Here is a 16,581-nt window from a genome sequence, read left to right as displayed (position 1 = left end):
GGTTAATAACCACCTGTTTTATATAGACTATAAGGTAAAAACTTTTTTATATTTTTAAATGATTGCAAAATATCAAAAGAAGAATATTTTGTGATGTGAAAATTAGATGAAATTCTTTATTGGAACATGGCCACACTTATTTTTTTCACATATCGTCTATGGCTCCTTTCACACTACAATAGCAAAGTTGAGTGGTTGTGACAGGGACTTACAAATACATCTGGGTGTTTACAGATAAAAATTTTCTAACCCCTCAGGCTCGGTGGTGGTGTCTTGGCATCTGTTGTTTTTAGCTTTTAAATCTGGTTTAACTTATGATACTGTGAATTGTTTTGGTATAAGTCAACAACTGAACTGAACAGAAATCATCATTCTGGGAGCTGGAAAAGAAATGTAGGAAGCTGAGGTTCAAGCTTCCTCACTAATATGAATGGTGTTGCACACTTGTACACACATGCAAACACACACGTGCAATTGAGAACAGATACATATCAGCACAGAATCACAAAATGGGGGACCCGGGGTGGAAAAGGCAGAGAGAATGGGGAACTGGCTGAGCACAAACATGCCAGCGGGATACAGAGCAAATGATCAGAGTGAGAGGGACTCAGGGGGTAATATTCAGAGGCAAAGAGTTTTGAAGAAAGGAAGAGACGTTTTGGTAAAGTAGAAAAATAAGAGTCAAGAATGTCATAAATGCTGGGGTGGAGAAGTGAAGTTTGAAGGAAGGGAGGTATTATATCTCTAACCAACTGAAAGCCCATGTGTTTCCTTCTAGATTCATCATGGCTGAACTACTCCAGACAGAGAAGGCTTACGTGAGGGACTTACATGAGTGCTTAGAGGTAAGTCTTGCAGTAATCAGTTCACAGTTGTATTGGAAAAAGGACTTCTTTCCCAGACTCAAGACCTTGACAGGAGTTCAGTGCTCTTTGTCTTCTCCTAGAGCTTAATGAATAAAAAGCCAACCAGAGGAAATCTTTGTCCTGGGGTCAATAGTAATTGCATGGGAGTTTGAAGTACTTTTGAAAAGAAACTTTTCTCAGACTCAAGCTCGACCCAGCAAAAAAGTACGTAAGACACTGGAGTTCAAAGTCAAAACCATGACACAGTCAATGAACTTGAGTCTGAAAATCGTCATCCTCCCCCCAGCACACACTCAGACATGCACACGTTTAATACATAAGAAGAGTGTGGAGGTGATACCCTTGCGGAAGGTCAGGATGTGTTTCCCTCGCAGCAGTGCAAGATAATGAAACAGTCACGTTTTCTTTCTTTCCATTCTGCTTTTTACCATCTCACTGTTTACATGCTACATGCATTTCCAGTTTCAGTCTTCAGCTTTAAGGCCCGTTGATTTTGTCCGTATTTCATGTGGCAGTTCTTGCCAGTGATGAAACTGTTGCTGTCTTACAGACCTACCTGTGGGAAATGACCAGTGGTGTGGAGGAGATTCCCCCTGGGATCCTTAATAAAGAGCATATCATCTTTGGCAACATCCAGGAGATCTACGATTTTCATAACAAGTAGGTTGGTGGAGGGTTTAAATGGAGCACACTTAGTGCAATACGTACCCAAGAACAGGGCTTCCCAACAAACGGATCAGAACTGATCGTTAAAGCTCACCTAGTAAATTATTACCTGTTAAATTTTCTATGTCAGTTGATGTCAGACTTTTTTGTCATTCCCCCATCTTTCTCCACGATTGTCCAGAATTCCTAATGGAGAGTGAAGTGTCCGGCAGTGCTCCTCGTAGGGACCTACCTGGCAGCATCTTCATCCCAAGTAGAGTGATAACCAGGCTTTGAGGAAATAAAAGTAGCTCCTCCTTATTAAAACTGGGCGGAATCCTGACAGAATTCATCTGAGGCTAAACTTCCTACCTTGTGGCACTTTGGTTTCAAATTCCATTGAACTTTTCTTTCAACCTAAATATTTCCTCCATCCTCAGCTACCCCATCAAGCCCACTTTCAACCAAAACAACAATATAGAGTAGATCGGTAGATAGATAATCAAAATATCTAATGGGACACATTTCTTAACAGCTTATAGGGGAGAACATTAATTGACTCTGTTTTGTTGAAATAATAGAGAATCGTAGAGCCCTAAAACCTCACAACTCATTTTGTCCAGCTCCCAATTTGATTCAAGTATCTTTTCCACAGCCTACTAAACCGCACGTTCCATGGTTAGTAGAGGGTCAGCAAGAATATTGGTTGATTAGTTATGTATCCAACTAATGGAAATAACTCAGTTTCTAAAATACAAATGGGGTGAGAATTTAGGGGGAAAAATTCTTCCCTGCAACCAGAATCCTTCTTTGAAAGATCTGTCTGTAAACATTTCATATGTTTATGAGGAAAACTGAAGAAATTAGTAACCCATGTGAAGTATGCAAATTTTTGTACTCCTTTCATTAAACCAATGGTGAGTTTGTGTTGCTAACTAGGATTTTGCATAAAAAGTTTTTAACTGAAATGTATGTCATGACTGAATAAGACTAAAATCTATAATAAAACCCAGTAAGAAAATGTCAGCCAGGAAATCAAAAAAAAAAAAAAAAAAAGATCAATCAAATAGGGAATTTCAAGACACCAGGAACATGTTGGTAGACAGTCCTAGAGCTCTCTTCAGACCTTTTTCCAGAGAAGGCATAAGAGGTAGAGGTTCAATATTGTAGGATACAATGAAGAGGAAGTCTTAGGATCAGGCTCGTCAAGGCTTTTACTGAGTTAAGCACTTGTGCTGGAGACAAAGCTGCCAGCTCCAAGAATTCCTGAGGAGGCCCAATGTCCACGTGTAGCAGCCAGCCTGAGGTGGGACTCGAGAGCAGCGCTGCCCAGTAGAGCTTTCTTCAGTGACAGAAATGTACTGGACAGTAACCAGTAGACATGTGTGGCTATTGAACACTTGGAATGTGACTGGTACTGCTGAGAATTGAATTTTAAATTGTATGTGATTGAATAGATTTAGGTGGCGGGTGGCTGCCATATTGGACAGCCCAGCTTTAGGAAATGAGACCTGAGGATGGCCCTTTGCTAAGAATAACTAGGAGGCAAGCAATAGCTAGGGGTAAAAGGATCCTGAGTTCTAAAAGGTCTAAATAAGTTTCCTCTCTTGTCAACTCCTGATGATTAATCCCCTGTTATGTCATCAAATGGCATCAGTTTAAAGAGAACATGTAGCTCCTATAACATGGTAACTGTGTCAGATTATGAAAACAGTAAGTTCAAGGGAGGAAAAACCCTTCTGACTCTGGAGAACTTAATAAGAGTTCCCAGTCTTTCTTCTCTCCCCCCACCCCCCCCCACACACACACACAAATTTTAACACTCTCCATCTGGTTTGTCTGGAAATCTCCAGACATAGAAATAGTTTCTCCTCAGGCCTTTTTAATAAGACCCTAATAAAGCCATTTTTGACCATTGATTCCAAATTCTGTTATCTGAGCCCAGCTCACCATTATCCCATCTCCCCCAGGGTATCTGAGAAGATATGGGAGTGGGAAACTGTAATCATGTTGCATTACTTTTCTGATTTATGATCTGCAATTGAGTCAACAAGTCTCACTTTCCTCATCTTACCAAACTGACTAAGTATCGAACTGGAGAAATCTAGAGATGACAGCTTGCACTTCCTATGAGCCCTGCTTTTGCCAAATCAATGTATAAAGGGAAAGAATATTCATTTCAAAATTGATCAATTGTAACAAAATAACATAAAACTGTTCCTCTTACCTGGTTTCGTGATAACATTCTACCAAGCCACGGTAAGCAGTTTGGTAGTGTTTTAAATAGCTGAAAATCTGTCTACCAATTACAAAATATAGTTCTAAGAAATGCTTTTAAAAAGTCAAGTTAAACCATATAGAATGCTGCACTTCGTAGAGGAATAAATTCAGTTGTCAAGAACACAGCTACTCAGCAAATGTTACCATTTATGACATTATAAAGAAACAAGAAGAAAATAAAAACCAGCCGCTAAGCAACCTAAAGAGATATCACAAAGATAAAGTTCTTATGTTTTCATAGAAAAACCTTTCTGTCCTCTCTGCAAGCCATTTACCTCTTGGTTAGATTGTGTCGAAGCCCATAGCAATTTAGACGCAGCAAATGAGAATCAAGAACAGCTTGAGACCAGTCACATCAAGTAAAACCTGACAGGAAAAGAGACAAACTGCAGTAAAAATAGGCTAAAGAACAAAAAAAAAACCCATAGTGGTCAAAGGCTGCTCAGTGTTGGAGCAAAGGATCCTATATCCCGATATGGAGCCTAGCACAGCCACTGTCTTACAGGATAGCACAGTAATCAATGTTAGTAATAGCCCTGAATCATTTGTATATTCTGCATTAAAAAGCAAGGAACTCTGTCATGCATTTGGAAAGCTATCCACCAAAAAAATTGATGTTTTAAATTACCCACAATTTCAGGGAACATCCAAGAAAATCAAGCTGTATAGTAATTCCCTACAGAATCTCGAGGGCTAAGGCTTTACTCGTATGCTTTCTACTTATGCCATATAATTTTTTATTCATGGAGAAGGCATAACACCTCTACAGTCTCTAATCATTAAGAGAGAAAATGGCAACTAAGCCAACGTTGGAAATGTAGGACCTGTGAACTCCATAAGAGACCATGTCTTTCACTGTATAACCCCAGTGCCTAGCACACAAGAAACTTGAAGTAAATATTTATTGGATGGATGGATGGATGGATGGATGGATGGATGGATGGACGGACGGACGGACTAAAAGCAAAATTACAATTTGCAGACTTATGGCTAATGGCTCAAGTCATAATTCAGTCTTTTGTTTGTGAAAGTCTCAAGATAGGGGAAATCATTAGGTATGATATTTTTCCCCCCATCACTACCAGAAACTTCTAGACCAGCAAAATAATTGAATATCAGAATGGAGGCGTTTCCTGGGAGCTTCTTAATGGGAGGACCATACAGTGATCCAAACACCTGTTTGCTCTTCAGGAATACTTTTTTGAAATCGTCATTTTTTTAACCTGAAAATATCCAAGAATTCTTTTTAATCCCAATTGTTTGCATCTTTCCCAAGTTATAATTAAGTGCTATCTAACAAAGAAACATACTCCTCTCTTTTCTAGTATATAGTTCAGATTATCTGCCTACACTCCAGAGACAGAGGAAGGGAAGGAAGGAGGGAGGTGGAGAGGTTGACTGAGAGGCAGAGGATTGAGATGGACTGTGCCTCGGTAACCCAATTAGCTGAGTCCTTAGGAAATTAGTACCTCCACCCAGGGTGATATGGTATCGATCCTTTAAATGGTGTCACTTTGAAAAATGACAACCAGAATTAATGTGTGTGTGTGTGTGTGTGTGTGTGTGTGTCAGAAATTCATAAGCACCAAAATGTCTACGAAGAAGAACACTTCAATATGTAGAATTTAATACCTACAAGTAGTCGTTTTTACCCAAATTGGAGGTTCAAATGCAATGCTACTTCATTTGACCCTCCACTCTCCACATTTTGTACTACATCTCTTTTTCTACATAACTAAAGATAAAGATCACGAAGCTTACCCGTACAAGAACTGGATCTACTGCTGTTGCTTTTTGCTAAGCATTCAAGAACACTCAGATGAGATAGTATATTCCATAAATAGATCCCCCAAACACTCATGCTTTTGTTAATCCAGTCTCCCCACTTTGACTAACCTATAACTTGTAATTCAGGAAAATCGTCTCTTTTCAGTTTGCCTTGATTATTAGTTTTTCAGGTTTGGTGATGACAGCTGTTTGTTTAAAATGCCCATCACCCTCAGTTAAATCTGAACTTTACTTTTTCCTTTTCAGTTATTTGGAGATATGGTCATATTGAGTCTGAGCAATGGCATTTTTATAGTCTCTGCTGTCAGGGCTCAGAGGGTCTTCACCATCAGGTACAACCATCTCCATTTACAGATGAGGACATGAGACCGAGAGAGGACTTGCCCAATGTATGACCCTTCTTCCCTCCCCCCACCAACTTAAAGGGGTTTGGCCTCCCAAATCAGTGCTCTCTCCCCGTCCCCCACTCCATAGACTGCCAGATCTGGTGGGTTTAATTCATGTGGATCCCCAGATTTGAGAAGCACTGAAACCCATTTCTTCCACAGGTATGTATGTCATCCAGGTCCCACACCATTACATTCATTACCTGAAATAAGTCAGTTTTCAGCAAAGATGGAAAGGCAAGTCAGGGCAGGGGGTGGGGCAACATGTATCTAGTGGGGGCTGAATATTCTTCCTGCACACTCCCTCTCTCCAGGCCTGGTATTTCCAGGCCCAAGGCCCAGGGAGCAGGGACAGAGATGTGTTGGGCCTGAGCCGGGAGCCCTGACCAGGCCAGGGTCAGCCTACAGGCTAGCAGGTGTCCAGGGTGAGCCAGGAGCAGAGGGTGGTGTGCAGCAGGGCACGAAGACAAGGTGAGGGCGGTGATGGGAAAGGCCAGTGAGCAGCTGAACCAGGCCCACATTTCTCTCTCCTTCCCGGAGTTCCTGCTTACCCAGCCCTGTGCTAGTTTAGAGCTGGAGCTGGTACCCCAGGGTGAGTCAGACCCAGCCTCTGCCCTCTGAGTTCTAGGAATTAGGGACAAGTGATAAGGGTGGAGGTGAGCACAAATGCAGTTCAAAGGAGCAAAAGAAACAGCCTCAGTTAGAGCAACAGGAAAGGCTTCACAGAGGAGGGGGCATTTAAGGTGACATTTAAATAACAGGATTTTTATAGCCAGTGATGGCTCCCTCACCGAGGGAGGAAAGTTGGAACAAAGGCCCTCCAAGGGAAGAGAGTGGTGAAGTCTACCAGGGAGGCTGAGAGAGGCAATGGGAAGAGTCCATGGGACTCGACCCCAAACCTTTCCATTAGATATCTAGACATCACACCCCAGGCAGACTGTGTCTTGTCACGTCTGTAACTGTGAGACTGAAGTAGAGGAAAGGAGAGAGGTGGTGGGTAGAGGTAGGGTGAGTCAGAAGTGGAGGGAGGGGGACACACAGGAAGTGAAGACAGAGACTGAGTGAGGTGGGGAAGTGAGATAAAATACCTAGGTAAGGAAAAGTGAGGAAGTCAAGTTGGTGAAAAACAAGGAGGAAAGAACAAATGGGAAGGGAGGAGAGAGAGCGAGGGCAGAAGTAATGGGGGGAGGAGATAGATGATAGATAGATGATAGATAGATAGATAGTTGGATGGATAGATAGATAGATAGATAGATAGATAGATGATAGATAGATAGGAAGTTGGGGGTGGGTACTGAGAGGGAGAGGGAGGGAAAGAAATGGATAAAGACAGCGCTCCCTGGGGCTACCATCCTATGCAAGCAGGAGAATCAGCAAGGTGTTTTTCAAACATTTTTTATTATGAACCAAAGAAAAAGATTATACATTATGTTCTGATATATATATAACAGGGAATAAAGTTTTTCAAAATAACACCCCCACGATGTGTGACGCACGCTGGTATTTTAGGTTAGGTTCCATTTCTCCTCCCCCTCCCCAGCTCTTTCCTCCTCTTTTAATGCTGGTTTATACCCACTAAATTGATTTTCCAACCTCTTAAAACACAGCGGGTGAAGCTGCAGCTACAAGGTGAAGAACTAGCTCCACCGTGTGCTGAGGCAAAGGACGTGCCGCCCACGGCCGGTGGGCGGGGCCACGCTGCCTCTCCTACCTCCCAGCACATGCGCACATGCGCGCGCGCGCGCGCGCGCGCACACACACACACACACACACACACACACACACCTTGCTTAAAATATGCATGTTTTCTATGCCTCTTCCTCCCCTGCCCCACCCCCCACCTTCCAAATGCCTTTGGTATTAGTTTTATCCCATTTACAGAAAATCATAGAATAACAAAATATAAAAGTCTAGAAAAAAACCTTTGAAGATAATCCAGTTCTGTTCTACTCCCTTGTTTTATAAATGTTTGTGACCTGCCCAAACCAATTAGTAGCACAGCCAAAGAATCCAGGTCTTCATGACTCCCGATGACATCACACGGTCATTTTCTTAAATATTAACTACCAGGGAAAGAGGAAAGGGAAGACCTGTCGTGATTTTTCTTGGACCCTCAATCCACACTCGAAGGGATAACTGCAGGCTTTATACAACCCATCAGAAGGGCTGTGTAAAAATGTAGCTGTGGTTTTGTTGTTGTTTGTGTTTTCAGTGAGCCACTGATAGATATGGGGGAATACCCAAGGCAAGACAGAGTCTAAACATTTATTTGGATGTGTCGATGTTAATTTTAGTTGTACCCACTAACTGCTTGGCATCCATGCCTAGTTGCTAAACAGCACATTAATGGATATGTATAACATTCAATGTGAGATTAATTTTTGTATTTTATTTTCACATTAAACCTGTTGTATGTCTATGCAGGTACATTTTGATTCATCTGATCACACAAGCTAAACAAAATCAAGAAATATTAGCAAACCTTGCTAGCAATGCAGCAAGGTGAATTGCTGCTTGAGGTTGGAGGCAGAGGGTGCGAATATGGTGACTGGGATTCCAGCCCTGCACACCTGTCCCCTTCATCTCTAACCTAGGCTGACGTGGGTGTGCGATGAAGGGACAGAGCCAAGTGGTCCTCATGGCTCAGCGTGGGGGATCGGACTGCTGAAGTCCTTCCATGAATAATCCCGCACCTTCGCTGGAGCACACGTGACACTCCATTAATTTAGTAGCTGCTCCCGTATGCCAACCAGCTGTCCTTACCCCTGCAATCTAGAACCTCCTGTAGGCGAGGCTGTGATTCTCCCTGGTCACTAACGGATTCTTTAGACATGATCTCTAGCTCCACTTGCATGGAAGCAGTACCCCGGCCCTGCTTTGATAAAGAGATGGTGGCCTGGACTTCCTGCCAATAAGTGAGCCTGCCATCTTTCTCCCCACCCTACCGCCAGCTTTTGTAGCCTTCACACTGTTCTTCTCTTGCCCCATGCCACAGCCCCCACCTTCATTCCCCTTCTTGCCCCCTCTGGCATTCCACCAAGTGCATGTGTGTGAGAGCGTGTGCACACACGTACACGCAAGGTCATCCAATATATTCCCCCCTTTAAATGCAGACCGCACCCTGATGTAAAGGTCTGTCTGCAGGACCACCTTGTGAGCCCCTCAGTGAAGAATGCACTTCTCCAGAAGCACCGAGACTATAGACCAAATTTATCTTTGGAGAGAATAATAAAATCAAAATGACTCAGGGTGCCTTTGGGATGGTGCTATTTCCATAGTACTTCATGACAAACCTCAGAAAGCTTTCCTGTCAATAAGTGCTGCAGGTTTCATTCCCGGGGATTCTGTACAGAACCAGAGGGAAGTAGTTTCCTCATGAAGCGACTGCATAATATATTGCATTGTAGTAATTGAAAAGAGTAATGACATTGCTTAGATCTAGACAGTTCTTTAAAAGTTTTATTCCTTTCTGAAAGAACATCAGACATTCACACCAACACTTCAACTACTCGCTTTGCTCATTTCCCTGCTATTTATTACATACAATTATTGAGATGGTAAGGACTAAGATCTTGCTACAGACCAGCTGAGGTGGAATATTCCATCACTTGTGAAGAGGTTGTGACCTCTTGTGCTTTCATTTAAACTCATCGTGTTGTTTGAAGTAGGTGGAATGGTATGAATCAAACTTACATCATCTGTCATCTTCATAAGCTTCAAATTAAAAAGCAAAATGGAGTTCACTGTTGCCACTTCAACAATTACATTGAGATGGTAGTGAGTGTCTTACTCCAAGTTATAAATTCATATGCCCAACACAAGGTAGCTTTTTGTTTTAATTCTTAGCTTGTTTATTTAAAACTGCAATCAAATACAGTCAGTGCAGAATCTGCCTACTGAAAGCATACAGGAAGGTAGGGCAGTTACCTTCAAATGCTGGGCTGTGGATTGGACACATTAGAATTACCTAGAGAGCTTTTCTAACCAATGCACATACTCAGGTCCTATCCCCAGGGGCCAGTGCACAGCCAGGCGTGGGGACCACTAACTAGGGTTTTTCAACAGTGCTCCTTGAGACAAAGTCTGAAATTACCACCAAAAGTGTTCCGCTTACAAAGAAGTTTGGGAAGCACTACACACAATATCACTTCAGAGATTATAATGTACCTCATCATATTATAGGATTTTGGAAGTCCTGCCGTAAAGAAACCAGCTTACCCCCAGCATTTCCCAAACTTAATGGTATGTGACCTTGGAATCCAGTTTTTTCATTAAAACCCAGGATATAGTTTCAGGGGAGCTAATCTGCTATAGCTTTTTTTTTAGCAGAGGCTGGGTGGGGAGAGCTCCCTAAATATAAGTATCTCAAAGTGAGGAAGAGTGTGTGAAATACTGTATGTTTACCAAAGAGAGTATGAGTTGTTAAGATTGGGAGGCGCCCATGTTGAAGAACTAATGTTTATTTAGTACCTACTATATACCAGGCACCGGGTTGGGTTCTTTAACTATGTGGATTTATTAAATCCTCACAACAACCCCACAACTTTGTTATTTAAAGATGAGGAAACTGAGGCTTTGGAAGACCCTCCCCCCCCCCCTCCCCCTCCCCCTCCCCCCCCACCACAACTGTGACTAAGTGTGAACTCCGCTTGTTTAACTTGTGCTTGGCTGCAGGAGGAAAGGAAAATGAGACATGGGATCAGTAAAAGGGTGGGCGAGTGGTGGTTGCTGTTAGAACTTTCATTTTCCAGATAAGCATTAATTATGGGCCTAATAGTCTATGCATTTAATTCATTTTGTAGTGCTTTCATTTCTAGAGGATTTTCAAACTGAGTATCCTCTCATGGGTTTTTGATAGTTGCTATCACAAAAAAGTCAGAGCTCTATTTAAATTACCAGGATTTTTAATACAGTTGCTAGCCCTGTCTTCAGCATCTCAATTAATGATCAATTCTGTAGGTATAATTACTACTGTTTGCTTAAAATTAATCTTCAGTGAGCAGGCTTGAGTTTCATAAGTCAAGGAAAGAGGAAAGCTCTCCCTGAGTCATCACGCGTGTCCTTGCAACTCCTAAAACAAAAACACAATTTTATATCTTACATGGAATACCACGATGCAGGCTGTTTTACTAATTATCAATCACCCTTAAAAAAAAGAAGGGCCTATGTACCACGGCAGTCAGAATATAGAGGGCAGAGTAAGATCCTGAGAGTGGGGAAAGAGAGGTTTCCTGAAAGCTGAGAGCACTTACCCTATTGTTCAGGGCCCCCAGATTCTTTCCTTTTTCCTTTTTTCTTCCAAGTTCTTTCTTCCTCCTAGGTTCTCTTTCTCTAAAGCAGTTCATTTTTTGTCCTACAATAGCTCATCAGATTCTCTGCCCCCATTTGCCAAGCCATTCCAGCCCCCAGCCCCAGGCCCTGTTCGGTCCACCATGGCTCAGAACTGGATTTCCTTTCACTGTCATCACTGAGATTTATACAGAAGGCAGATAGGAGAACCTCTCAACATCTTCTGAACAACTACTTGTGAAGATGTTGTACATTATATTATTTAGTGTTCCTCAGGGAAAAGAGCCACATAGAAGTCCTTTTAGAATTCACTTCCAGAAATAAAAATATGGGTTAAACATAGATTGATATTATATTAATATATTAATATGTTATGTTATGGGAAGTTTCCAGAATTAACATATTATGTATACAGCAATGAGCCAGATTGCGTCTCTTTGCAACAAAAAGATGCTTCCTTTTGGCCTTGAAAAAGGTTTAATCCTCAATGATAGCATTATATAATATTTTTTCCTATTTCCATTTTGCAAGTTATATTAAATACATGTGTGTCACCTGCAATTCTTCTAAAAGTATCAGTAAATATGATATTTTATTGATTCTGAGCACTGCATATTTGCATTTCAAAAACTCAGATTGCATTTTAGTTACTCCTATTCATGATTCTGATCAGGATACTCTTAAATTCACATGTTAGGGGAAAGACGCTGTCATCAAATGGCTACTGCTAGAAGTCCCAAAATGTTTAAGTGACTTTTTCTTATGACTAAAGTAATACTCATTTAGTGTAGAAAATTTCTAATTGCAGATATATATATATATATATATGTGTGTGTATCTATATCTATATATATAAATATATATACCCATATACATATATACACTTACATACACACGGTATGTATATAATCTATATATGCATGTATTTATATATATACACACACACACACACACACACACACACACGGTGTATATATATATACTTTGATCCCACCTATCATTATTAGCATTTGACCTTCCAGATATGACTTGCCAAATATTTTTAATTGCACATATTTTTAAGCCATCGATAGGAGAACACAAGTAATACACACATAGACCCCATAACCAATTGTAATTATAAGATACTGCTGTGGTACATTTATACAATGCAGTATTATTCTGCTGTAAAAAAAAAAAAAAGAATGAAATCATACCATTTGCAACAACATGGATGGACCTAGAGGATATTATGCTAAGTGAAATAAGGCAGACAGAGAAAGACAAATACCATATGACCTCACTTACATGAGGAATCTAAAGAATAGAATAAACAAACAAAACAGAAATAGCCTTGTAGATACAGAAAACAAACTGATGGCTGCTAGATAGGAGGGGGGTTGGGAGGTGGATGAAAAAGGTGAAGGGATTAGAAAGTACAAATTGGTAGTTACAAAATAGTCATGGAGGTGTGCAATACAGTATGGAAAATATACGCAATAAAGTTATAAAAAACTATGTATAGTGGCAGATGGGTACTGGACTTGTCCAGGGAATGACTTCTTTAATTACATAAATGCCTAAACACTTCTCTGTACACCTAAAACTAATACAAAATAATACTGAATGTCAACTATAATCAAATATATATGTGTATGATGGAAAGCACAGCATAGGGAATATAGTCAATGGTATTGTAACAGCTATATACGGTGTCAGAGGGGTAGTAACCTAGTTGGGTTTATCACTTTGTGAGGGGTGTAAATGTCTAATCATTACGTTGTTTTGTACACCTGAAACATACAAAAAAAAACCAAGATACTGCTGGAATGCTTGGACAATAGAGCCAGGTAGAATAAGTCAGATCAATAAAATTTATTTTTTCCAGTGGTAGAGGTAAGTAGTAGAATAATTCAGAACTGCTTTATATCTTATTTAATTTTTGAATTAATTTTTAAACTCAAATATAAAAGTATAAATTGAGAAGTCCCACCTACTACTATCTTCATCCACTCTGTTCTTTCACCTGGTTTCCTATGGTAATAACTTTTTTTAAAAAACCATTTTATTGTAATATGATTGACATGTGAAAAATTGTACACATTTAATATATACAACTTGATGAGTTTGGTTATAAGTATATACCCATGAAACCATCACAGTCATCAAGGCAATAGGCATATTCATCACCTCCGAAAGTTTCCTATTATTATTATTGTTATTATTATTATTATTAGACACTTAACATAAGATCTACCCTCTTAGCAAAATTTAAGTATACGATACAGTATTGTTAGCTATAGGTACCATGCTATGTATTGGATCTCCAGAACTTGTCTTGCATAATTGAAATTGTACTTTGACTATTAATTTATATTCTCTGACCTCAAATCAATTGTTTAATATGTTAATTTGAAGTCAGTATGGTCACTCTTTATTATCTATTAACGCAGAAAGGCGCCATGTCACAGATACAATGGCAGACAATTCAGTAGTAATTCAATTCAACTTTAAAATGTATTGTAACTTCTTCCCTATTAAATTTTCTTTCCTAATGTTGTCTACATTAGGAAACATTAACTCATAGTTTTTAGCACAAACTGGCTACTGGTGAAAGAAGTCGTTGAAGGAGTCAAAATTTTTCCACTTTATCTCTGGGATTGTAGATGATATTTTGTTCTTTTTGATATCTGTATTTTTAAAATGTTACAATGGGCTCAGATTACTTGTATATAAAAATAGATTCGTAGTTGTTATTAAAATGAAAGGCCCAATATAAGTATAATATTTCAATATTTTCAGCTTGAGAAGTATAAACCCCTAAGGGAAATTATATTATTTGAAGTAGCACTATTATTAACATAAATTTTAATGCAATTAGTTGTCACATATTTTAAACTACTCTTCACCACATTGTCACTTAGTGGAGAAGCCATGTGTAAATAGGGGAGGGTTGTGTTAGCCTCAGCATAATGCTCTGTGGGGTGGGGGCAACTGTACACAGGTGTCTAATGCAGACTTTCTCTCCCTTTGTAGCATCTTCCTCAAAGAGCTGGAGAAGTACGAGCAGCTGCCTGAGGATGTGGGACACTGCTTTGTTACCTGGGTAAGCGACCTGAAATCCTTCCTCTCCCACTGTCCCAGGCTTTCCAAAAGTACAGATGGTACCAGATGGCATCACTGTTGGGTGTCTGGCCTGAGGATTGGTATCACTTACATTCTAACATAGCACCAGGGATTGTAGAGAAGGGCCATGAGTAGGTCTGAGAGACGCAGTCCCTCCCCTCCAAGGAGCAGAGCCCTCTCTGGGAAAAGTTCTTAGACATTCTATCCGTTAAGTTTCCTAAGCACTTTCTGAAATGGATATAGCAGGAGATTGGAACACGCCGCCACCCTTGGTAGAGGAGCTACTCCAGCTTCATCCACTGGTTTTTGTTTTGTTTGTTTTTAACTGGACGAGGATTGGGGAATTAGAACTTTAGGAATCCATCAAACCACCAAACCATGGGTTACGTCTTCTTCCTTAATAGAGAGCAGACTCCTTGGGTATCCATTCCAATGCTCACCTGCAAGATGAGTGTGTAGTCATTCTCTTTCTTGGTGCTATTGTTACGGGTCGAGTCAATGGGCTGAATGTACCAGGTCCTATTACTAATTGTATAAATGGAAACAGTCTCCATTAGCATGTCCACGCCACGTGATTCTGAGCTCAGGTTCATCATAAGAGCGCAGACGTCTCCAGGGAAGTTCACTTAGGACACTCAGTGCAACTGAACATGGAAATTCTTCCCCAGGGTCCGGAGTTTTAACATTTAGTGACCATCTAGTTGTAACTTCCACTCAAAGTGGGCCAAATACTTTTCAAAATGTCTTCAGGATTCAGGAGTTTATGCTCTCAAGAGCCCAATGGAATAGGCATGGCTGTGGTTATGTTTTATATTTTATAGATGGAAACATGTCAGATGAACTAGGAGATTGACTAGTCCCCTGACATATAATAAATATCACAGTCATTTCCACAATTCATGACCTGAGTGGCTTTCTTTTCATGAAACCTTCACATTTGCTTCCTCACATTCTCTCATTTCTTTTTTTCTTTTTTTTCTTTTTTGTTTTTTAATTGGGGCATATTGGGGAACAGTGTGTTTCTCCAGGGCCCACAGCTCCAAGTCATTGTCCTTCGATCTAACTGTGGAGGGCGCAGCTCATCCAAGTCCAGTGGCCGTTTTCAATCTTAGTTGCAGGGGGCGCAGCCCACCATCCCATGAGGGAATTGAACTGGCAACCTTGTTGAGAGCTCGCGCTCTAACCAACTGAGCCATCCGGCCGCCCCGCTCTCTCATTTCTTAAGGCTATCTCCGACTACCATCTTATTTTGTGCTAATACATTTTCTATCTCTAAATATATAAGCCCATACATACAAGTGCTTCACATTAATGATGATAAGCACTATATGACCCCTTGCACAGCCAGTGTAGAGAAAAAGCAAGATTGGCCATTAAATGAAGGGATTTTTTTTTTTTATCTTGTTTCATAAAATTTGTGGATTTGCCTTACAATCAACCATAAATATGATTTATTATCATCTCTTAGGAAATGATGAATGCCTCCCAGGTAACGCATAAACCCAAAATTGGTTTCAGAAAAACCTTTGATGATTGCATAAAATGTGCACATTTTGCCAAAAATTATCTCAAGGTTATTTTCTTAAGTCTCATAATCCTAACATATGAGTATTTCAGGAGTAGAGGGTAGAAAGTTGTTTGTAATATATGGTAATGACCAAGAAGCTTGATGTCAGCTTGTCTGGGCTCCACTGCTTTCTAACTATGGGAATTTAAAGTTACTTAACCAACCTGTGCTACAGCATTCACATCTGTGAAATGGGGATGATTGTAATAGCACTCACTACACAGGGTTCTCATGAGGAGCAGATGAGTTTACATACATCGCACTTAGAAAGGTGCCTGCATAAATGAAACCTACTCTAATTAATGCATATCTAGGCTGTTTTCTCACAAGAGGACGGACATCCCAAATGTTCAGGAGACACCAACATGGGCAGCATTTCACAAATGGGAAAAGTACTCGGTGGCCAAAATATACACACCTTTCCCAGTGGAAAGGGTGTATAGCACTAACCCAGAGTGTCCTGAGAGAAATAACAAATGAATTTTCACCAAGCAATAAGGGTCTTGACTTGAAGTAACAATCTGGTTAAGACTCATTGTTCAAACCCTGCCCCAAAGGGTCACCCTGCTTTCCTTTCTCCCCATCTGTCGTGCGGGAGACCCTGCTCGCTGCGCCATTTGTCATGCGGGGCGTCAGGCGGGGCAGCCTGCGGGGT

At 40.6% G+C, this 16,581-nt stretch overlaps 1 protein-coding gene across 27 annotated transcripts in view; it reads left to right on the top strand.

Annotated features, from left to right (window-relative positions):
- Positions 1-16,581, top strand: part of KALRN (kalirin RhoGEF kinase) — a 622,455-nt gene that overhangs the window by 391,074 nt on the left and 214,800 nt on the right. For all 27 annotated transcript variants that reach the window (XM_019738955.3, XM_019738953.3, XM_019738949.3 and 24 more), the window contains 3 exons: positions 779-845; positions 1,417-1,526; positions 14,270-14,339. In XM_019738955.3, the coding sequence (XP_019594514.2) occupies positions 779-845; positions 1,417-1,526; positions 14,270-14,339 (247 nt within the window). The remainder of the gene's footprint in view (positions 1-778; positions 846-1,416; positions 1,527-14,269; positions 14,340-16,581) is intronic.

Source organism: Rhinolophus sinicus, chromosome 17, assembly GCF_057876585.1.
Source record: "Rhinolophus sinicus isolate RSI-liver-muscle chromosome 17, RSI-T2T, whole genome shotgun sequence".
In the NCBI taxonomy this organism is placed as follows: Eukaryota; Metazoa; Chordata; class Mammalia; order Chiroptera; family Rhinolophidae; genus Rhinolophus; species Rhinolophus sinicus.
The sequence above is the reverse complement of the archived record's forward strand: the minus strand, read 5'-3'. Positions and strand labels throughout refer to the sequence as shown.